The 23,959-nt window shown below is 42.8% G+C and overlaps 2 protein-coding genes across 4 annotated transcripts; both read left to right on the forward strand.

Moving 5' to 3' along the window:
* The first annotated feature begins 4,114 nt into the window (after window positions 1-4,114).
* ccdc92bb (coiled-coil domain containing 92Bb) lies at window positions 4,115-8,552 on the forward strand. 3 transcript variants are annotated; one of them, XM_028984230.1, is made up of 5 exons: window positions 4,115-4,217; window positions 4,933-5,045; window positions 5,792-5,972; window positions 6,262-6,309; window positions 6,855-8,552. In XM_028984230.1, the coding sequence occupies exons 3-5, from the start codon at window positions 5,843-5,845 to the stop codon at window positions 7,526-7,528; spliced, it is 852 nt and encodes a 283-aa protein (XP_028840063.1). In that variant the 5' UTR covers window positions 4,115-4,217; window positions 4,933-5,045; window positions 5,792-5,842; the 3' UTR covers window positions 7,529-8,552. The 3 variants fall into 3 exon arrangements, with proteins under 3 accessions (XP_028840063.1, XP_028840061.1, XP_028840060.1); XM_028984228.1 differs by lacking the exon at window positions 4,115-4,217 and adding an exon at window positions 4,726-4,776; XM_028984227.1 differs by lacking the exon at window positions 4,115-4,217 and having other exon boundaries at window positions 4,819-5,045.
* Window positions 8,553-9,658: 1,106 nt separating this feature from the next.
* On the forward strand, window positions 9,659-22,474 carry pafah1b1b (platelet-activating factor acetylhydrolase 1b, regulatory subunit 1b). The gene is made up of 11 exons (XM_028984539.1): window positions 9,659-9,811; window positions 13,615-13,897; window positions 15,716-15,800; window positions 15,915-15,989; window positions 16,767-16,973; window positions 17,800-17,968; window positions 18,436-18,538; window positions 19,214-19,442; window positions 19,634-19,735; window positions 19,823-19,979; window positions 20,377-22,474. The coding sequence occupies exons 2-11, from the start codon at window positions 13,866-13,868 to the stop codon at window positions 20,448-20,450; spliced, it is 1,233 nt and encodes a 410-aa protein (XP_028840372.1). The 5' UTR covers window positions 9,659-9,811; window positions 13,615-13,865; the 3' UTR covers window positions 20,451-22,474.
* Window positions 22,475-23,959: the final 1,485 nt, after the last annotated feature.

Below are 23,959 nucleotides of genomic sequence, written 5' to 3' on the forward strand. Positions count from 1 at the left end.
GTCAGACACACATTGATAGTCACGCAACAAGATGGCGATTGGAGTAACAGAAAACACAACAAGACCAAAGGCGTAGCGCCGGAGTCCCGCCCCCTAGCGCCGGAGTCCCGCCCCTCCCTGCCGCCGCGGCGCGACGCAAAACGCGGCACGGATCCCCGGGCCTCCGCGACCGTCACGTGCGTATCATCAGGGTTGGGCGAAAAAGGGTTCCGCGATGAACATTAGGAATACTTTAAGAATGGATGCAGAAACATGTTGAGATGCGCGTGTACTGTGGTATATTTTGGACTCTTTCGCAACGCTCAATGTGGACGTTAGTATGGATTCTGATTGAGTGCATTTGAGCGGCCTTCATCGCCGTGGGGGTTTATGACGGTTTAAATGCAAAAGTTAAATCAAAATCAGAATACAGGACAACAGAAGTCACATGTGGGATAAATTGATTTAGGCCCAAAATGCAGACCGTCCCGGCTCACACACCGCAGCTGGCGGATCAGCATCAGAATAAAACACCAACAAGAGTATTTTTTTTCCGACCGTGGAGAAGCTGTATTCTAACAGTGTTCTTGGTCTTTTTAAAATATTAAGTGCATTCTTAATGCTAAAATGTGAGCTGAATGCACATATATATAAATATGAATGAACACATGTGGAGTTATGTACTTAACAAAAAGTGGAGACCTGGCCTCCACAGTCACCGGACCTGAACCCAATCGAGATGGTTTGGGGTGATCTGGACCGCAGAGTGAAGGCAAAGGGGCCAACAAGTGCTAAACACCTCTGGGAACTCCTTCAAGACTGTTGGAAAACCATTTCAGGTGACGACCTCTTGAAGATCATCGATAGAATGGCAAGAGTGTGCAAAGCAGTAATCAGAGCAAAGAAACTAGAATATGAAACATGTTTTCAGTTATTTCACCTTTTTTTGCTAAGTACATAACTCCACATGTGTTCATTCATAGTTTTGATGCCTTCAGTGAGAATCTACCAACGTAAATGGTCATGAAAATAAAGAAAACACATTGAATAAGAAGGTGTATCCAAACCTGTACAGCAGACACACACACACACACACACACACACCTAATAAATAGTGTACATATATAGACACACACGATCCGTTCTCCGCGTTTTACTTCTCCCTCCTCCCTGCGGTTCATTTGCATGTGATTCAAATATGTCGATGCGAGGGAACCAATAGGCGTGGAGAACAACAAGGCATGGTGCCTGTCCACATGGGCACCCGCTCGGCCGGATGGAGCCTCATTTGCATGTTGAGAGCGTGGGCCCGTCAATCACGTCGACTGGGGTTCCCGTGGCCACGCCCGAACCACGTCGCGCTCCGCGTCGTGAACCGACAGGCGAGTCCCGGCGAGAGGACGAATATTCCCCGCCATTCACAGCGACTGCGAACGAAGGGAACGCGCGCGTTTTTATTCCAAATGTGTTGTAGTTATTAAGCTTCCTGCTGTGTGTGTGTGTGTGTGTGTGTGTGTGTGTAAGAGTTTTTTTTTTTTATTCCTGCCGATGTCCCTGTTGCGCAACGCAGGGCGCGGCGCGCTGGGAAAAGGCTGAGGCGGGTCACGTTACCGCCTACGACTGGAAACGGGCGTGCGCGTCACCGCCCCGCCGTACTACTTCCGCGTGTGCGTGGGTTCATCACCCGGGAGTGGGGTGGAGGAGAGGATCGGGACAGCGTCGTTATGCGGAGGTCCCGGAAATCACTAAAAAGCCGAGCAGCGCTCTTCATCGCTTAGGCTTACTAGCCAGTTAAATTAATACGATTACGTGCTATTCTGGAGTTTCAAGCATGATATTATTTACCAGCGCCCACAGCGTGTTAATGTTTGTCTCAGCATTAACATGCTTTTAATATATTTTTGATCGGAAGTTCTGCGCTGCGTTCGCTAAACTCTTCCACAAAATAGATGGACAAAATATCCTGGCTGGCAGATCTTTGCATGTTGCATATGTGCAGACCTACACATATACTACATATACATTTCTGTACCCAAACATGGCCAATTCCGTTACAGTAATGTACATTTGTGCGTGTGTGTCTTGGTTTATGCCGCCATATTTATTTGATTTTTTTTACCAATGATAATTGAAATAAACTTGTTAGCACGTTATTTGGGATATGAAAAATTGCTTACAAATTTCTCTTGTTATGTCATCTTTGTCATATTATGTTGTTAATTCAAACACTCACCTAAGTTCATTCACAATGGTTGTGGCGGCTATGAAAAAATAGTTTCAAAATCATAGATAAAATCTCTACATCCATCATGAACATTGGAAATGATCAGATTTCTTTTGGGTACAAGGGTACCAGTGCATTTGGTAACAGGGACTGGAGAATCTGTGCCAGTGTGGACTGAAGCTAACTTGGGCCCACACCCTCCTTCTTTACCAGATGGAACTAAATGAATGTATAAACCAATCTCACGACTGCAGCCTGTGAATCTATGTTTAGTCTCTCTAAGACTGAGTAGGTCGTTTAAGATTCATCCTCCTATTTAACACGCTACGGTTCTGGGTGGTCTTCACACAGCTGTGGTCCATACAAGCCCAGATGTGAATACTAAGACCCTTCTACACAACAATAATAATCAGTGCTTTACTGTGGGCACCAGCAGACACTAATAACTACCAATGCCTCATCTTGTCTTTCTTGGAACAGGGGTTATCAGTCTTTTGCTTTTTGAATTTTGTTTACATTTTGGACCAAAGCTCCAAAGATTTGTGGCAAGTGATTGCAAAGCCCCTTAAGGGTGATTAAAAGAACCCCAATTCAGGTCATTTTAATATCACTTTTAAGAAATGATGAATACATAACCAGCAAATTTTTCTCTTGCAGCTTGGTTAGTTAAATAACTAAAAAAATCTAATCATCAGCTGTTAAAGTAAGCAAGTTGAAATTAGATGTGTTACAAATTAGTCTACGTTTTATTAAAACATTGTGTTTTGGCTCCCTCATGTGGTAATCGTTTTGTTGCTGCCATTTTGCCAAGGTTTTAAAGTTAAAGTTAAGTGATTGTCACATGTGATACACAGCAGCACAGCACATGGTGCACACAGTGAAATTTGTCCTCTGCATTTAACCCATCACCCTGAGTGAGCAGTGGGCAGCCATGACAGGCGTCCGGGGAGCAGTGTGTGGGGACGGTGTTTTGCTCAGGGTCACCTCAGTGGCACCTTGGCGGATCGGGGTTCCAACCGGCAACCTTCTGATTACGGGGCCGCTTCCTTAACCGCTAGGCCACCACTGCACGGTTTTAGATGTAAATGTATTATTTCACTACATTTGCTTCATAATATTTCAGACAGCCATTCTCTGCAGCCATGGAATCATTACCGATGCCTCCAGATGCCTTCACAGATAAATTGCATGTGTGAGACTGGGTGTTTGTCTAGTGTTGCGCATGTATACAGGTTGTAAAGATGCTGCTGTATATTTCAGACTCTCCATTTGTCCTCCTGCCTGAGTTTTGGAGGATTTGCTCCATTCAGCCAGAAGTCAACCAGGGTGTCAAAATCCAGGTTGATGGGAGCTTGGGCTTCTGCCATTTCTACTGCAGTAATGCCAACCGACCAGACATCACATTTGTTATTGTATGTCTGGCCATTTCTGGTGATGTTCTACTTGAACTTCTACTTGTTCTCAAGTAGACATGTCTTCATACTCAGGGGATACCCTGGTGTCCCACATATTCCCATTGGGTTCAGAGACCCTGCAACTCCAAAGTCAGCTGCTCAGAGCTCAGAAACATGATTTCAAGCATGCATAGCTTTCTTTACATCTTAGAGCAACACGAAACTTACTGATCTTAACTTCACCATCCTCTGTCAAGAGAATATTGTCTCCTTTGATGTGGTGATAAAGCAGCACCTGAGTGCCTTTAATGTCTCCCTCATCACAAAAGATATTTCAGTGAAGGGACCCATATCTGTGCAGAGAAAACAGTACATTTAGTCTGAACATTTGTCCGTTTTTTTTTTTTTACTTCATTTTCACTCACTTTTGTTAATGCTCTCAGTTCTTATTGAATGCTCACTCGTGCACTTTGATGGAGTTTCACAGTTAGCTTCTTTTTATCATTTGTCTGGAGTGTTTTTAATCCTTTTGTCTTTTTCAAATGTTTGTTCTTTCAGTCTCCCCACGTCCACACAGGCACAGTAGTGGCCATGATGTTGTATACAGATGTTTGCACAAGGTGAGACAGTTTGTGCTGTCTTACGTGCTGTATGTGTTTGAGAGAGTTATTATCTGGAGCACATGGCATGGCAGGGTTACACCTGTATATTTTTTTTCTAATAATGTATATTGTGGTTACCCCAGCCTGCCAGAGGTGTTTTACATGAGGGAGTGTAGCCATCCCAATGTGGTGTCCTGCATGGCCTTTATACATTGAAGCTGTGCAGTGTATCTGTTTGGGGTTTCGGGTTAGACTGTGTTAATCTAATTTGTTCCCCTGTATTGTTATTTGTGGGCCACAGTTATTAATTGAATAGTTCTAGTAATATATATATATTTTTTTACATCTTATTAGAACTATATCCAAATGGAATCCAGTGGGGGAAAAATGCATTTCAGCTTTATAAATGCATCTGAATTATTTGTCATCTAATTTGAATATGAAAATAAGATAAATCGAATTTCTGCGTAGTGCAGGGGTTTGCATGTGCCGCTAGGGGACAGTATAACGCTGTCCTGTCCCCGTCCAGGGTGCTGAACAGATATCAGCGAAACAAAATGACATAATGTGAGCGGAGGTACAGCTCCTCCTGGGGGTCTGCTTGAATAGAATAGAGATTTCCGCGATCATTCATGTGATTATATTATTATCACTGTTTTTAATGTTATTCATGCGTCGTTCTTTTTTTTTTTTTTTCGGACGACCGGTGCAAATGACTTTCATGCTCCTTCAGTGACGGTCGCCTGAGCCGGTTTTCGCGACACAACAAGAAACCCGCCCGCTGTTCCGGTCACGATGCGCTGATCCGAACCCGCGCATGGTTCTCCTTCAGCCCCGAGACAAAAGGTGAGTGGCGCTGAGGACGGGCGAATTTCGCCGCGATGTTCCGCATCTGCGCTGTTATCTCGGCCCGGCGACTAGCGACGTAATTGTCGTGCTCACATGCGCTGGAATAGTAGCCTACGTTTCGAAGGCATCGTCTACGGGACGTTTCCAGAAAACTTTTATTCCAAAACGTATTCTGCTGCGCAGTAACTAATCTCTGAAAAAAGAAAATACACCACACGGCATAGTACATAATTCCATGGCCAACAGAAAGGTTACTCAAAGCAATTCACTCTCTACAAAACGGACCCGACAAAGAAATAAAGGAATGTCGCTGCGGTGAATATGAAAAATGTCCAACATACACCCTGCCAGACACCAGAAGAACGCGGCCGAATCTCTCCAATGATGCAATCGGACCAGTCACGTGACAACACACACTGCGGTCCATAACTCCCATTCTTTTCTAGTATGAACATGCCAATATAACCTTCTGAGGGAACCTTCTGGTCAGTGCTTTGAAGGACATGAACTGATTGGTTGAAGAGTTGATAATTACATGACCAGGTTGTTGCACAAAACATTATCAGGCGGATAAACCTAGAAATCTTGGTTGTCCAATGAGGGATAAGGTATGGATAGTCCTTACATTTGTCTTATATTATCTTGTTAGATGAGAAGTCACATTAGGTAGAAAGCACCTATGGCCTGTATGCTAATTTGCAACACCAAAAAAAAAAAAAAGATCTGTTGTGCATGACATTCAGGTAACTTGACTGACACCTGCCCGGTCCACTCGGAAGAAGGCCGGCGCTTCCATGGATACGTGTGCCTTAGTGCAGCAGGTGGACAGTGTGGACAGGAGTGTGGCCTTCCTGCGGCAGGAGCACATGCTGCTGATCGGTGGCCTTCAACTGGAGATCCTTCACCTGAAGAAACGTTGTGCTGGTCAGTCAGATGGCATGAGTCACATGACCATTTTGCTTAGTCAACTGACAGTCCTTCATAATCCTAATTGGTAGACTCCTGGTCTTCATCCTTTTAAAAATCTTTTTATTTAGTGTGTGTGTCTAGTCCAGAGGTCACAGCGATAAATGGGGTGCAGAACAGCAAAGCCACTGCTGAATTTAAAATATATAGTTCTTTATATAATAAACAGTGTATTCCACTCTTCTCTAAGATGTGTAAATCTGTTTCTGGGTGTGTTGATCAGTGTTATTTTTTCTTACCACTGCAGAGTTAAGCTGTGAGGTGAATGACAGGCCGCCTGGACGGACACAAGCTGGTGAGACAGGAAGCATTAAGAAGCATTATAATCAAAAAAGTTTCTACCACAACCAGACACCTGAAACTAAAGTTTGCAAAGAAAAAAGAATAATACTTGTTGGAATTAAGAAATATCTTTATTTATTTTTTTCTCCGGTAGTTTGTGTAGTTAAGGGTGCACAGGATTTTTTGCACTGTTGAAATTGTGCATTTTTGTGATTGAGATCCCCTGTTGTCCAATTTGGTCCCCTCCCCAGTAGAGGGTGCTGGAGCTCTAGAAATAGGCAGTCCAATACTTTAAAATAGATTACTATAATATTTACTGATGGTAGAAGATCGTAACTTACAGGACTTAAAGATGTGAGGTAGCACCGGACACCTTCAGGACAAGTTGTTTCGAGTAAACGAAGGCCTTTCTACCGTTAACTACGTATTTATGTGAGTTTGAGTGTAAAAATGTCTGCCTGCATGATTTTATGGATGTACAGGTGTGATTATATATATGTGTGTGTGTGTGGGCCTGTGTATATTGTTCTGTGTGTGTGTGGATCTGTTTGTCCTTAGCGGTTGATGACGAGTGTGAGAGGCTGGAGGCGAGGATGCAGGACATGCAGACTCGTCTGGCAGCGCGCACCTGCGGTGTTGGTGGGCTGCGCTTTGAGCTGCAACGACGAGCCACGCTGGCCTCTGCCCTGCAGGGCCGCCTCAGAGACGAGGAGCGCCGCTTTCTGGAGGAGCTCAAACGACGCGGCCACAAGATCACAGCGCTTACACGCCAGCTACAGCAGCAGACTGACACTGCCGCACAGCTCTCGCTCCAGCTGCACAACGCACGCTTCCGACTCTACCATCAGCACCAAGATGATGGAGAGGAGGAGGATGATGAGGACGAGGAAGAGCTGAGTGAGGAAGGCTCACAGGATTCAGATTGGTCTCTGTCAGCCCAGGCGTCCCCTGAGGAGGTGGAGGAAATGCAGCAAAGCTCTGTATCAGTGCGGTGTAAACGGACGGAGAAAGTGCGAGAGTGTGTACCGCGGGAAAGAGTGCTAGGGCCCGAAGAGCCACGCCCCATGCCTGACCCTGCCCTTTTCCTGTACCCTTTTAGACACAGGCTCCTCCCCTCGCACACATCATTAGAACGTCTGAATAGGGAAGGTGACCAATCAGAGGGCAGGAGAAGTAGGTCTAGGATCCCCTCACCTAGAAGCAGGGTGGAACCAGACACTACTGAACTGTAGGCTTTTTCACCACATGATACCGGTTTAACTCAGCTTAACTCTACTGGAGTCGACATGCTTTTAGCCACTGTGAAACTGCCATGATATTGCATTTACCATGACACACAGAGAAACTCACTGCTGACAGATAGAGGGACCGCTGCACCTCCTCAGGTGTGACAGTGAATACATTACATAATTTGTACAATTGTACATTATAATTGTACAAGAACTTAAGTTGCAGTGAGTATAGGAGAGTAGGGTAGCTTCAGGGTGTTCCATCTCCCACAGTGGTGGTGAAGTGATAGTGATGAATTTTTTTTCACATTACCTTTTGGTATTAGAACCTCCATGGAACTCACACCAAAAGACAACTTGCCTTATGTAAGATTATATAATAGTCAATGTAATATTGAACCAGTAGCGTGCAGTGGAAAAATGCCTTGAAAGTAGTCTTGAAAAATTCTACAAGATTCTATGAGCTCAGCTGGTGTTAATTCAGGCGTTATATTATAGTTATAATAGTTCTATACTGTTATATACTGTGGCTTGTAAAAAAACGAGGAAAGGAACAGAACGGTGGGAAATGAACACTACCGAATGCAGCCGCCACAGCATTTCCTGCCAGAAAGACTCGACGGTTTAAAAAAGGTTGTTCAAGGTCACGGTGAGCTCTCATAGACTGAAACCATATGAAAAAAAAAAATGTAAATGCTGGCTTAAGACTGTTTGGAAAGATACAATGCATACAATGAATATCAGGAGTGAGGCGAGCTTTGTTATTTAAACAATAACACAAGAATATTTCTTTTAAATTAAACTGTGGTTGTGTTATTTTTATATCAGGTGTATTACTTCATTTAAATGCTAGTTGCTAAATAGCAATGTGAGACCTAGGGCCTGTTTTCAATTTGATAGAATTTTCATGTGTGCCTGTACAAAACCATGGAAAGCCATATGAGGTAAATAATGTATGATTAGAAATCGAGGAGTAGCAAAAGGTATAGGCCTATGTACGCAATTAATAAATTTCCTTATTCAAACAGTGTGTTTCATGCTTGATCTGCTTGCCAATAGTTATATCACAGGTAAGTGGTGGAAATTGTTTCCAAAATATAAAAACAATAATTGTGTGTGATAGTAGCAGAGCTGCAATATATAAAGAAATTTTAAGATGTGATGATGTTTTAGTGAAGTTTATAATACATAAACAAACATAATAAAAACAGAAATTGCAAAACACTGCTACTGGTAATAATAATTTTGAATGCATATGTGTCAGTTTTATGCTATGAAACAGTGGTATTGTTTATAGTTAGTATTATCTATAAAGAAGGATTTGTAGTCACACATCAAACTGACTAAATGAAGAGACTATAGGAAATATATATACACAGTACAGGCCAAAAGTTTAGACACACCTTCTCATTCAATGTGTTTTCTTTATTTTCATGACCATTTACATGGTAGATTCTCACTGAAGGCATCAAAACTATGAATGAACACATGTGGAGTTATGTACTTAACAAAAAGTGGAGACCCGGCCTCCACAGTCACCGGAAAGGAACCCTATCGAGATGGTTTTGTGTCCAGACTTTTGGCCTGTACTGTGTGTGTGTGTTTGTGTGTGTGTAGTTTTTGGTGCACTACTATTGTATTGACCACGAGGTGGTGCATTTTTAAATATATCATTATTTGGTCACGTGATAATGCATTTCTTGGTGCCTGTTCCGACCCCGGTTGCTTCAGGAAGGGCATTCGGCCTGATACTTTTGCCAAATCTTTGGCGACCGTCGGCCGAAAGGAGACGACCGCTTGGAAACGAGCACACGAAGTTTTGCGATTCAAGTTTGCATTGACTATAGAAACAGAACTCGCTTAAACGTTAATGACAATTTCTATAGAATTAAACACGATCAATTACCATTATCAAACCCAATCGCCCAAATACGTTCGCCTGAAGTGGCGTACGACTAATCTGAGGCGAACTATCTTTATGGCAACAGTCCCAAATGAAATCTGAGATCTTCCAGCTCCTGTTACCGATTAGTCGGTTAAAACAAAAACTGCGTGTGCAAATGTCGCCCGTGTGTTGCTTTTTTGTGTCGTGGTGTCGTGAGCGCGCCTGTCCAGTTGCCGCCCGGGCGATAGTGCGTGCGTGCGTGCGTGCGTGCGTGCGTGCGTGCGTGCGCGCTCCCGGCGCAGAAATCAGGGAGGAGAGGTGGGTGACCGCGCCCTGCGACGTCGTCCCCGTGTACAGCTGCCGCCGGTCACCGGGATATGGGACGCAGCGCCTAGAGCAAGGTAGGCCTGCGGGCTTTTGTGCGCAGGGGACGCGCTACACGGGACGAAAACCCGGACCGGTCCACGTTTGCCGAGAGCATCGCGGGCACCTCTCCCGGCCGTCTCTCAAAATGGCGGCCGGGCCGCGAACCCGCGGCGTCCGCGGGAGGAATCTCCGAGCTCCGTCTCGTCCGTGAAATCGACCGGGTCCATTGCACGCGGGGACAGAACGGGCCGAACGGGCCGGTCCACGTTTACAACCGACGCGGACCTGCGTGCGGACGGCTGACGTTAGCCGGTGAGCCAGCGGGTCCCTTTTTCCGCCCCGAGGCTGAAGTTAAAAATGCAAACACGCCCAGCTGCGCACCGGTGGCGTGTCAGGACGTTGCGGTGGTCGGGGGACGGAATGTGGGTTACGACGCGTGATTTGCGTCGCTGGCCGACCCAGTAGGCTCGCTTGCAGAAGTAGTCCGAGCATTTTATTCGCGTCGCGTGTACATGATTAGCATGTTAGCTGTCATCAAACGTTAGCAAGACGACGTTTCGTTTATCGTTTATTAGCGCATTAACCACTTCTGTGTTGGCTATATTCGGTGGCGTACCCACACGGGTTGCGTTTTTTTTTTTATTTTATTTTATTTTATTTTTTTGAGGCGTCGGTGGGACACGGAAGGACGACCCAGCGTCGATGACCATTCGAGGGCCAAAACGCGGGTTACTCCCCTCTGCATCTCCGCGAACCGCTGAGCAGGTGTAACGGAGCAGTAATCGGGTTGCTATGTGTGTTCCGGGAAGGCCATGCCTTTCCAGCTCACCCCCATGTTGAAAGCCTCATCCTAGACATTTCACGTGAATGCTCTGGTCACACCCACGAATGTTTGGAACTGAACTGTCAGCACACAGCATGAAGCTTGAGTGAAATGCGGGTCCGTTTCGTTGAAATGGATAAGCGTCAGGGTGCAGGTTTGTAGGTGCAGTTTTTGACCATCTAGAATAGAGTTGAGTTATATTAATATGCTATAATACAATCTCTTTCTGGGGAAAAAGAGGCACAACAATGGGGGGGGATCAGTGTTGTCCGTATCAATATTGGTAAAGAAAATCATGGAAAACGTATATGTTCACCTACTATGTTTGTGATTGCAAGAGCTAAATATTGGAAACCCTGACCTGGAAACTATAGCTTGTGCAGCGATGCAAAAACGCCTTGATATTATTAGTCATATAAAAAAAAAAAAAAATTCATGCGAAAATGACCACTATTGCAAAAAAAAAGTCAAATCTGGTGCCGTATTCACTGCTTCATTAACAAAATAAAAGTTTGCAGCATCTAGTCTGAAAGTTTGTGGTTATTCCTAATACCTCCATACTAGTGTTTAGTGTTTGTGATGTCAGTTCAGTTCCCAAGTGACAACATTGAACAAATTTCAGTTTCAAAATTTCAACACTCCAAGCCCATTGTTTGCACATGTGCATTGGCTACAACAGTCAAGTACAGCAACACCTCTGTGTTAGTAGTTGTGATGCAGAGCTCATCAGCATTCTGTGGCTTTTCCGTCACAGTACATTTTTTGTTGCAACGGGCGACTCCAGGCCCATAATTTCAGCATGCGAGGAGTCTGGCATCCTGACTACAGATGATTGTTTTTCTACTGCACGGATGAACCACACCCATCTAGATTGCAATATAATTCTCATCGGAGTGTCAGTGTTGTTGCCATTGTGATGATCTCACAGTTTGGCTGTAAACTGGCAGCTCTGACTGTTATGAGGCCTGGTAGCTGCATTGCCCAGCTGTTTGTGGTTGACCTCTAAAGAACAGGTCATTTTTGCCGTTATGCATTAGAAGTAGTGCTGTGTGTGTGTGTGTGTGTGTGTGTGTGTGTGTGTACACCTACAGTATGCCATTTGATTGAACAGATTTAAGAAGTTCTGAGCTATATTAAGTCTGAGGGGAGATTACTAATCTGTTTTGCATTCTACTCCCCCCCCAGTCCATCCTCGTGATGGAGGCTGCTTGTTTGGCTTCACTGAACTGTGCTCTGCCCTGGGTGGGCTTAAGGAGCTTACTGCCGCAGGGGTTCCTGGCCCATCCACGTGAAGATTTGAACATGTTTTGTTTTTTTTGAATGGCCAGAATTTTGCTTTATTTTATCTTTGCTTTCAAAAAGTGAAGAGTGGGTGCAGACTGGGTGGGTAGCAAGCCTCATGTCACTGTGTCAACAGACGTTTATTTATATATATATATATATATGTGTGTATATATGTGTATATATGTATGTATATGTATATATGTATGTATATGTATATATGTATGTGTGTGTGTGTGTGTGTGTTGTCCCTGTTCGTTTGTGGCTTTTCATGTTTTTGAACCTCCCTTGAAGACATTGGAGCCAATTTAATAGCCGTTACAACAAATGGGAGGAGTTCTGGATTATGTACTCCCTCTTTCTTTTCGATAAATCACACACGCAAGTGTGATGTAATGTCCCATCTCCTCCTAACCACCTCCTCTGTTTTCTATGCTCCTAATACTATAATACTTCATTAGTCTTAGTCACATACATACTCATTTTAGTCTAGTCAAGTTTGTCCACTAAAAACACCTTGAAAATGCCACAGAATGCATTAACTTGGCATCACAAAAAAAACCCCACTTCATAATTAAAACAAGGTCATCTTATTATTTTATTATTGTTACGCTCTGATTTGATCCATGTTTTCCGTGTACACATTGTGTTTCTCCTCTTCATTTTAAAGAAAGTGCATCCAAAGATTGCTTTGTCATTTTCTCTCTGCCATCTGATCACCTATCAGAAATATCCTGAAATTGAATTAATTCCATGATAGCATATTGAGTTATTGAGAGACACTAAGACAGAAACCACGTTATTAAACTAGAGGAAATATAATCTTGTCTCCTTTTTGTCAAGGACAATGAAGACATTTTAGTATAATTTTTATCTTGTAAACCATGTTTAGTCTCATTTTTTTATCCATCAACAATGTTACATGATATATTTCATTATAGTTATTGACACGTGACCAGAATTTACGTCTCGTTTAGTCTTAATCACGTCAAAAAGGTTTGTTGACAAATAATGTCAAGTTTCCTTGACAAAAACACCATTACCTGATACCTCTTGTAAAATAGCAGTAAGCAAACATCACAACCACAATCTCTGTTCTAGTCATCTCAGGATCATGGCTGCTACTAATCCCTACATGCAGATTGATTTTCAGTGGTTTTTGTAGGTTCAAATGTGCTACATTTAAATGTTTCATAGACAATGAGACAAAATTAAGGAATCTGAGGTTCGATTGTAATATTTTGCAATATTTTTCTTTTTGATAACTAAAATCAGTGCTATAGACCTGAACACTGTGCACGTTTAGTGTGCTCTGATTGGAGAGTTGTGAATGTGACATTAGTGATCACTCCACACATGCTGCGTCAGATTCCCAATGTGGTCTTAGTCTTGCAGCAAAATCTAGAATTTTGAAACTCCATTTTCTGCAGACACGTTTATTACGTGTACCAAACATTTCTTACAATTGTACTGGGATTAGGTTGCTGCGGCACTGCATGTTTTATTCAAAACGTGTTTAATGTTTCCTGTCATTGAGTTGTTAGAATCATGGCATTTTTCCCCCTAATTAGCATGATAATACGTAGCCCTAAATCTAATTTCAAATTCTCTGTCAGGTTCCAGAGTGAGCCAATAGCTACAATGAGGGAATGGAACAACATATATAGAGATTAATGCAATTAATGTTTTTTCTTTTTTCGTGTATTGACTTTTTCTTTCCTTCTCTGTCCCCAGATGGACTGTAAAACAGGTTGTTGAAACTGACTGGATCAGCTGAGAGTCTCCTACCTGAGGACAGCTGTGGGGTGTGTCTGTGAAGCCCCTCCCCTTCTGGTCTCAAGCATTGCCATTGTCCTTCAGATTGGAACATATCTTAGAGAAGCTGAGAGGAGTGACGGTCCTACCAACCTGCTCCCTGTCAGGGAGAGAAGCACACACAGACATAACGCTTCCACCAAGACAGAACCCCACACACACAGACCACCATGGTGCTGTCACAGAGACAACGAGATGAACTGTGAGTGTCCTACCTGTTCACACAAACTTGCACATATTGCTCTAGAACGTTTTAAAAATGAAACGATTCAGAAACAAAACACGTTGCACAATATTTAAGTAACTAATATAGGTTCACTACTGGCACTGGCCATTTTCCTGTATTTCCACTGTTTACAACCAGTACACCTGCCTTGTACTGGTTGAACCTCTACAGTACATCACCACAGCCTCATTAATCCTGCCAGTTGTGAAGCCGTGGCTCTATGGACCAGACTTGTTTCTCCAACATATATTTCACCTCTCTGGCCACTTCTTCACTTGCTGCATAATATTTGCAACTGTCACCCTTGACAGGTGACAGTTCTTCATGTCTTCAGTGTTCTTCCTCTCCCCCATCAGTGGTTCAAATGTTTATGGCTAATTACACTCATTCCTCATGTCTGGTCAGTGCTTTGGAACAGTTCATGTAGTATTTTGATTGATATCTGGTAACAGTGTGTGTGTGTGTGTGTGTGTGTGTGTATATATATTTCTGGACCTTGGGAAATAATGAGTATATAATTGTAGGGCTATGTAATTGTAGAGTACAGTGTTTCTTTCTTCCCAGATGCTTGAATACAAAAATACATCTGACATGTGTGTCAGTAATGCTTTTTTCTGAGTCAAGGATCCTTTATCCTGGCCAGATAGGAAAAGCAATCAGTTCATGATCCAGTGAAAGTAGGATCTGTAAGCACCCGTTCTGAATTTCCATCACATTTGTGTGAGAGTGAACAGCGTGTTCTTTATAAGCAACCCATTTATTCTGCCTGCTCAAGTTTGTAGAAACACCTCTAGGCCACTCATGACCGCGTGGCTTTAAGCTTTTAAAGGGAGCTGAACTGCATGTGATATTGTAATTTTTTTTTATAACGCTACAGTGGTACTCAGCTTGCCCTCCAGTGGTGATGTAGTACAGCAGCTGGGTCAGGGTATCTGTGGTGTCAGGGTACAGAAGGACACGGTTCCCTTTTGGAACAGAGAGACGCACATAACCGCCCCCAGGTGCACTCTGTATTTAAAAATGTCCTTGTAAGGTTTGACCAGTCTGATCAGCAGGACATTGAGCCAGACTTCTAAATTCTATCGTTCAGCATCTGGTAGATGCATTATCCGTTAAAAAGACATTTTACTGGCAAGCGTTTTAGTGAAAACAGCAATTCCAATAATTGGGAAGGTTTCAGAATAGTTCCAGCAGTAGTCCAACCTCTGTTCTGGTGGGGGTGGGAGCCATTTGCTCCAAAGACTGGCCATCTCAGAGGGCTGCAAGATGAGCATGTCACCATGGCAATGAGCGCAGTGTCCTCGTCTAACCTCAGAGCGTATCAGTTTTAGTTTCTGCTGTGCTCTTCTTCTTGCTGTTTCTCTGGATCTTATAGTTAAAATGATGGTCCGTCCTGGAGAAGCACAGGGTTACAAATACGTGTACATTTTTGCATTTAAAGCCCTACTTTGTAGGAAAATTAAATGGCACCGCTGGGTTTTAGTTATCATGTCTATTTTTTTCCCCACAAACATGCTAGTCAACCAAGAACAGAACAATTTAAACTGTTAAACTTTCATGGCCGGGTTAACCTATGAGCAGTGAGGATGGGGACATCCAGTCTGCCTTAAGATACTCAGTGCCACGCCTGGAGGCAGCTTTATTTAGAGACGCTCCAGTTTGTGGCTCTCCTCTCAATAATTACCCCCCCACACACCCAAATGAATTTTTCGTCTTGTCATGCTCTTTGTTCTTTCCCGCTTGTCACCCTGTTTTTGCAGTCAGTGTTTGATATTGGTATCTTTTGTGCTTCAGAAATCGAGCGATAGCTGACTATCTTCGTTCCAATGGGCACGAAGAAGCTTATTCCATCTTCAGGAAGGAAGCAGAGTTAGACATGGTATGCAGGAGACACTTTCTGGTTTCTTTCGAAGCTTATGTTCATTTAACTGTTGGCAGTGGGATTTTGAATGTCTTCTATTTTTCAATGCTTCTGTTTGTCTCTTGTCATCAGAATGAAGAGCTAGATAAGAAGTATGCTGGGCTTCTGGAAAAGAAATGGACCTCAGTCATTAGACTACAGAAGAAAGTAGGTGCTGCTCCTCTGGAAATTATTAAAAATACACAATCAAATTAGTACACAACATTCATTAATGGGCAGTAGTTTTGCAGTAATGGGGGAAATTATTTCAGTACATTAATAATAGGGGTGTCAAGATACGATTATATCACAATACTTTACATATTGCAATAGTGTACAGTTCACTGGAAATGTGAAAACAGAGCTGAAACACACGATGCTGTACATCTGTTTTCAACCGCGATATAGAGGCACGAATCCTGATGAATAAAATGCACGAAGTGGATGGGAGGTTGTTTGCATTGTCCAGTGTATTTAGTCATTTTTGTGTTGATAGTTTGCGTTTGTTGCTGTATTGTATCTGGAGGGCTCCTGCTGAAATAGAATATTTCACAGACGTTTGACCACTTACAAATTGTGTTTAGTCCATACTGCATGGTTTGTTGAACGGGCTGGTATAATGACACCGCTTGGTCTGTCATGTTTTGCAATTTTACTCTGTCTGAAATGGACTAAATTTGTATGCAAAAATATTGATATTTGGTGTCCCAGCATCGATACATATATCACCCCGTAAAGTATCATGATATATTGCTGTATCGATTTTGTTTTTTTCTAATACACCTAATTAATAATGAAGCAATGTTTTGGTCATGCACTTTGATTTATCATCAGATTAGTATTAGTAAGGAGTTACCACATTCTTTATTTCTCTGGATTGTGTGTGGACCTCATTTTACCCCTTTTGATTGGTTTGCAAAATCTTGCATTGACTTTCTTCTACAGGTAATGGAGTTGGAGTCAAAACTGAATGAAGCAAAGGAAGAAATCACCTTAGGGGGCCCCGTGGGCCAGAAGAGGGACCCTAAAGAGTGGATCCCTCGTCCCCCAGAGAAGTACGCCCTGAGTGGGCACAGGAGCCCAGTCACTCGGGTCATCTTCCATCCTGTCTTCAGTGTTATGGTGTCAGCGTCAGAGGATGCTACTATAAAGGTGTGTGACAAAGTTTGTTTTTTCCGTCAGAACATTATTGCCAGCTAGGATTCGTACACTTTCGCTCCTTCTGTAGGAGGAGCAGAACGAGAACCAGGCGAATAAAAATGCTTTTTTGCTGAGTCACTATTTGTCTCCATGGTAGTGATGCTCTAGTTTCCAAGGGCAGTGCCAGCCTCTGAGCTCACTGCTCACAGTCCAGGCCTCCCTCCCTATTTTTGTCTCCCTCCATTTCCTATGTACTAATGCGCCACATTTTCCCAGCATATTCTCTGTTTTTTTTTTTTCTTCTTCTATGCCCTGACATCACCAGCGTATGCCCCACCCTGCTCACTGAAGATTCTTGTAGGTTCAGAGCTGGAAATACTCACTGAGCTCCATATTTGTCTTCATTTTACTTAGATGTCATGCTTTTTTAGAACAATAGCCAAAATAACACAATATGGCAACAAAATTATCACAATATAAATATTTTTTTTGCTATTTAAACCAGTCAGGAATTAGATTTGTGCCAAAATTGAAAAAATTGTGATAGAAACAAAATATTATAATGAGAAAAATGTGATATGAAGAGTAAACCTTGGAGTAAGTTTTGAATTGAGAGAAGAAAAAAAAGTAAAAATGGTCAAAGCTGATCACCGAGATCGAGCTGAAGCCTAGTGCGGTCATTGATTTAAGATTGTATATTTGCCCAGCCCTACTACAAATACACACACTGACCCAGTCCTTTTTGGTCACACCATTCAGTGAGGTTTACTGCTGGTTAGATTTGATCCATTGCAGTTTATTGAGGCTAACATGGTGCCTGATGTCCTCCTCTTTGCAGGTATGGGATTATGAGGCAGGTGACTTTGAGCGCACTCTCAAGGGCCACACAGACTCTGTGCAGGACATCTCATTTGACCAGACAGGAAAATTGTTGGCCTCCTGCTCTGCTGACATGACCATCAAGCTCTGGGACTTCCAGGGCTTTGAATGCATCAGGACCATGCATGGTGAGAATGCAGACTGCGGCCCTGAAGTTACAAATCAATTTCTTTATTTTCTAAAGTCTAATATTCTTCAGATGGTGCAGCACAGCGTAGTAAGGTCTAAAATATAAATGTTGCCTTTACTTTTGTGCCTATACCGTGTGTTTTGGTAATAAAACAAAGGAATACATGCCATTTTAAAATGACTTGCTATAAACCTTTTGTAGAGGGGACAGTGTTAGCCTTTCCTTCTGTCTAGATGGATTACCACCCCATACCATCATCCTACTCCCTTCCTAAAAGCCCTCCATAGAACCTTGTATTGATTTTGTCTACTGGAAAGAGTGAATGAATGTAAATAATAATGTCATGCTAAAAATCACCTCGCTGTGTGAAGTGCTGCTGCAAGTCAGAGCAGGAATACAGTGGGTGCAGGAATACAGATTAAATCTGTGGCCAGATAATGAATCTGTTTCACTTTCACTCCCCAGGCCATGATCACAATGTCTCTTCAGTGGCCATCATGCCCAATGGGGATCACATAGTGTCTGCTTCTAGGGACAAGACCATGAAGATGTGGGAGGTGGCTACTGGGTAGGTTCTCGATTCCTTTAACTCTCCCATTTTGGTTGGGAGAAGAGACTCTCCTGCTACTGTCTACTTGACTTTGCCTTCTGTAAGAACTTTGTCTCTTAGTCAGTATTGCGACTGTGATTTATATACACCAGTGAGTCTCTTAAGTCGATGTGTGCACAAGGGATACAAATCCCTTGTAGTCATTGATTTTTGTGAAATTTAAAATGTTATGTTTGTGGTGGTCTGTGGAACATGTTCATGCACCGTACTTTGTCCTTGTATATACAGCTAGTAACCAAAATAAGAAGGTATATTGTTATAATAAAAATAGAAAAGTGTATTCTAGGGTTTCATTAAATATGTAAGTACCATGATTTTTTTTTACCACCCCACTGCCCCCCCAAAAGATCAATTGTTTTATTAGTAACTTCATTAGACACCACCTGTCAGCAGTGTACCTACCTCTTCTAGAAAAAATTGACAAAGCAATTCACAAAAATATACAATCACATGATTATACTGGAACAATTAGGGTTTGAGTTCTGTGCTTTTTAAAGAATTTTTGTTTGAAGTGACTCATTTAACCAAGAACAAAAGAATGCAGTGGGTTACAATGCTCATTGCACCTGACATCACAGAATGTTCAGCTTTGTGATAGAAAGTGCATTTAAGGTATTCACTGTGTTTTCTCAGGTATTGTGTTAAAACATTTACGGGCCACAGGGAGTGGGTACGCATGGTGCGGCCAAATCAAGATGGCTCACTGCTCGCTAGCTGCTCCAATGACCAGACAGTGAGAGTGTGGGTCACTGCCTCCAAGGAGTGTAAGGCAGAGCTGCGGGAGCATGAGCATGTAGTGGAGTGCATTTCCTGGGCTCCTGAGAGTGCACACAGCACCATAATGGAGGCCACTGGTGCAGAGGTGTGTGTTTGGGTTTACATTTCCATCTAAACTAAAGTCTCAATAGCATGTTGGTTCTGAAAATCTGCTGTTCTAAAAGTTATCAAATGGGAATAAATGTGCTTGGGCAAAGCTTTTATTTTTAAGTGGCCAAATAAATATTGCCCCGTTTGTAGATAGTCAGAAGTAAAGTAACCCTTGACTGTTTTTAGAATAAAAAGAGTGGGAAACCTGGACCTTTCTTGCTTTCTGGCTCAAGAGACAAAACAATCAAGATGTGGGATGTCAGCACTGGAATGTGCTTCATGACTCTGGTGAGGGACACGGTCATTCCACCCCCCAGTTACTCCCTCCTCCGTTTCTGTACCCCTCATCAGTCTGTGTCAAATTTTGCCCCTCAGGTTGGTCATGATAACTGGGTACGCGGGGTGCTCTTCCACCCTGGAGGGCAGTTCATTGTGAGCTGTGCTGATGATAAGACCCTCCGCATTTGGGATGTCAAGAACAAGCGTTGTACCAAGACCCTCAGTGCCCATGAACATTTTGTTACCTCTCTTGGTAAGGCGTTCTTCGTGCAATATGGTTGCACCAATTTTAACACAAGCTTCAGATGGTGTGTTTACAGGCTTCTTATGCAAAGTCAGGAACTGAAGGGAAAGTATGAATTAGTATGAAGTGTTCTATTTCTATATTCCCAATTTAAGTCTTGGTAACGCACAAATGCATTCTGAGCTACCTAGAGATCTTACCACAATGATTATTCAAACATATTGACACATTTAGTCACAGTTGCATCATTATGCTGTTATAAGATGACTGACAGTAACATGATTTGAGCATAATCATTGTTATTTTTTTGGCCTTTTCAGATGTAAGTGTTATAAAAATATAACAGTGTTTGCTGGCTACAGATCTGTATATATAATGTCTCATTGGGTCTTTTTCTCATCCTCAGATTTCCACAAGAGTTCTCCCTATGTGGTGACTGGAAGTGTAGACCAGACAGTGAAAGTGTGGGAGTGCCGCTGATTGTTCACCTCTGGACCACGCCCTATTATCCCAACCTCTCCTACCCTTCCCTCCTTCTCCAGGAAACACTTGTCACCACTTCCCCTCATCCAAGCCCTGTTGACAATGATTGTCCTTTTATGTAAATTATTCTGGATGTGGGTTAAGCTTATTATGTGTTACACAAGGTGCATACATGCGCACACTCTATAAAAAAAAAGAGAAAGGAAAAAAAAAAAAAAAGAGTATTCTTGCATGGTGATTCCAAAAACTGTAAATTTGCATAAAGTTGTGTATACCTGAAGACTGGCGTCCAGACAGAAAAACACAGTCGGGAGGTTGTATTGGGAATTACATACATGCACCACTTTGGAAGGGGGTTATTTATCTTTTACATCTCGCAGTTCAGAGGCGAGGTAGACACAGGCAGAACATTAATGTTTATCCTCATTCTGTCATGAAGTAGGTCTGATACAGCTTATGAGCATTGATTTAGTTCTTGTTTCTGAGCAAGAGCCTTTTCAGGAAGCCAGGACCAAAAGATGTTTATACTGGTGGTGATTTAAAACAAATTATCTATCTCTCTCTCTCTCTATATATATATATATATACACACACACACACACACAAAACATGTATAGCCCTGGGCCCTAAACAATTATCAACCGTTTTCTGGCAATCCAAAAACTTCCTACCCAGGAATACGTAGTGACTGACGCCCTACAGGCACCCTTGGTGAGTTGTGAGTATTCTGTACTTGACAGATTGCTGTGACATCCATCCTAGCGATCTGTTTTCTTCCAGTAGAATTGAGGAAGTGACAATGTGTGATTGGGCGAGTTGCTGTCTTGGGCGGGCTACCTTTCACTTATTGGTTAAGTCAAGAAGGCCTGCGTAAATGACAACCCACATTTAAAATGTATAAAATATATGTATAATTAGGAAAATTTGGGGAAATGCTCTTGTATAGAATATCTTTTATATATATATATATATTAGCCTTGCCCCCTCACCTGCCATTTCCATGTTAAGTCCTTGTATTTGTAACTGTGACAGGGTTTCCAGTGAGAAGCCCTCAGCTTTATTTCTGACCCTTCTTGGTCTCTTCTGTACTGAAGACCAGTCTCTGATCACTGCAGCTTCTCCACTGCAGGCCAGTAATTGAAACTGGCACTACCGTCCTCCCACACTGGACGCCAGCCTTTATCTGACTTAAATAGTCTTTATAGGAAAAGCGAGCGGAAAGATGTCTTAACTACAAATGGAGGATTGAATGCACACTGCTGAGGTGTCCCAACCTAGAGGGACATACTCGGTAGATGGGGTCTGGCTGTCTGAGCACCCCAAATCCTCCACATAAAAACCCTACATGTTCACAGTGATCACATACAGACACCACTCTGCTGAACCCGTGCTTTAATCAGGGCAGTTTGGAGGGGGTTTAACAGTGTACAATGTTTTAGCTCTGCACCCATCGTTCATGCTGCTTTTTTTTTTTTTTTTTAAACCCCCCCAACTGCTTGCTTGTCTCCTGCTGCGCTGCTGTGTGCGTGTGTTCGTACTTTTGACAAAAACTGATATCCGTCTATTGAACATCTAGGGAGAACGTCTCCTGGGTAGAACAAAAGTGCAATAAGTGACTGGCTGCTGTGTGTGATCACAGGGTGGTTCTGTATGTGTCCTGTCTGTATATTTGTTCACATATAGATCCTCATCCTGTTGCACACTCTCTTGCTGATGTGTGACGCTGAAGGAGAGCCTGGTTTAACTGGAAGGAACACTTGCTCAGAATTGGATGGATCCTCCTTACCAATTGCAGTGCTGCATCCTCAGTACAGTTCAGGCGAGTCTGTCTGTCGAGACGACTGTCTTTCTCACTAACTTCTATACTGAGGCTCTCTGGCTTACTGAATTTTAGTCTGCTTATTGTGATCTCACAGTTCACTCACATTCTCACACACACACTCAGTAAACTTGTGTACCAATATCTGGATGTCAATGTTTGCAACAATTAAAATAATAAAAAAGAAATCTGTAAATATCAAGCAGATCCTTTTCATTGTGTGTTGTTTGGGACCTGAAGAGACCAGGGGTAGATTGTGGGGGTTGTGATGTCTGAGGTGTAGCATCGTAACTGGGCCATGGACATATAAAAAATTCAGCATAGACCGGTGTGCCAGACGGTGAGGGCAGGGCCAGTGCTCTGAGATGGGATCGTGCTTCAGACCTTTTATTTAATACTTGTGAAGGAAGAGGTCATTTGAAGCCAACTTGATATCCTGATGCAGTAAATTGTCTATTGCAAACTACTCATACAGTATAATATACCGTTAGACTGTTTTTAAGTTGTCCCTACTCAGTCCTGCTCTTCTCGTTCCTTTTCCCTGCTACACAGCAATGTGACAGATGGCCTGAGTCTCCTGTAAAGGATGACCGCCTCAGACCTCCAGTCCTGGATCATTAAGTCTGCTCCATGGCAACAGCTGTGACAGGATTGTTTCCGTGGAAACAAGCATTGAAACATTTCTGATCACACCTGTTGTTCAGATACCATGGGTGCACGAGGGAACCCTTTAAAGCCAAGAACACCTGCAATGCTCTATGCAACCTGTATACCTGACTTTTTAGTTCATACGCATAGCATCAGAATGTCAGCTGAATGGCTAATAGGTGAGACTGCAGAAGTATTTGGACTGGCCACAACATCTCTCATGATGCAGCTGACAATATTCTTGACTGGTAAAGACATTTGTTATAGAATCATTACCACCATCTAGTGGCCATGGGTGAAAACTGAATTCACAAGAACAATTAACTCATTTATGTACCAAATTGCTGCTTAGTCAGAGTAAATGGGGAAATATAATGAAAGTGAAGAGATTGTGATACACAGCAAGCACACACAGTTCAACAACAAAATGTGTCCTGCATTTAACCCATCACATTGATGAGCAGTGGGCTGCTGTGAAAGGCGCCCAGGGAGCAGTGATCTGATTACAGTTCTTCCTTACCCGCTAGGCCATCCGCTGCCCATATCATATAGTATTATCTCGCTCCTGTTTTTGACGGTCAAGGCTGCCAGACCCCATCCTGGGACACTGGGTGCAAGGAGGGACTCACCCAGGCTTGGGAACCAGCCCGTTACAGGCATTATAATAGTAGAATATTAAGAGACCAAGGACATCATATACACACAAAATGACAATTAACTGTGAATATGACCAAAAAGCCATGGAGTAGTTTCACAATGAATAAAAAGACAAATATGGTGGATTAGTCTGTGATTCCACAACTCAGAGGATGAAGGAAGCAATTAAGATGGCAGGCTTTTGCAGGCAAAGACAGACTGGAACTGTGAGAATGTGGAATGTCACCTCAAAGGCAGGGGTGGAGCTAGTGCGAGAGATGGACATCTCTAATAGGCTACTTAGATTAACTTGTTTTGAGTCCTAGTGAACCAGAGCTGATTACTTCATTAATGGTAAAATCAAGCATGTTGTAAGTCGCTCTTAATAAGAGTGTAAATGGAC

The sequence above is a fragment of the Denticeps clupeoides genome, chromosome 6 (assembly GCF_900700375.1).
Source record: "Denticeps clupeoides chromosome 6, fDenClu1.1, whole genome shotgun sequence".
In the NCBI taxonomy this organism is placed as follows: Eukaryota; Metazoa; Chordata; class Actinopteri; order Clupeiformes; family Denticipitidae; genus Denticeps; species Denticeps clupeoides.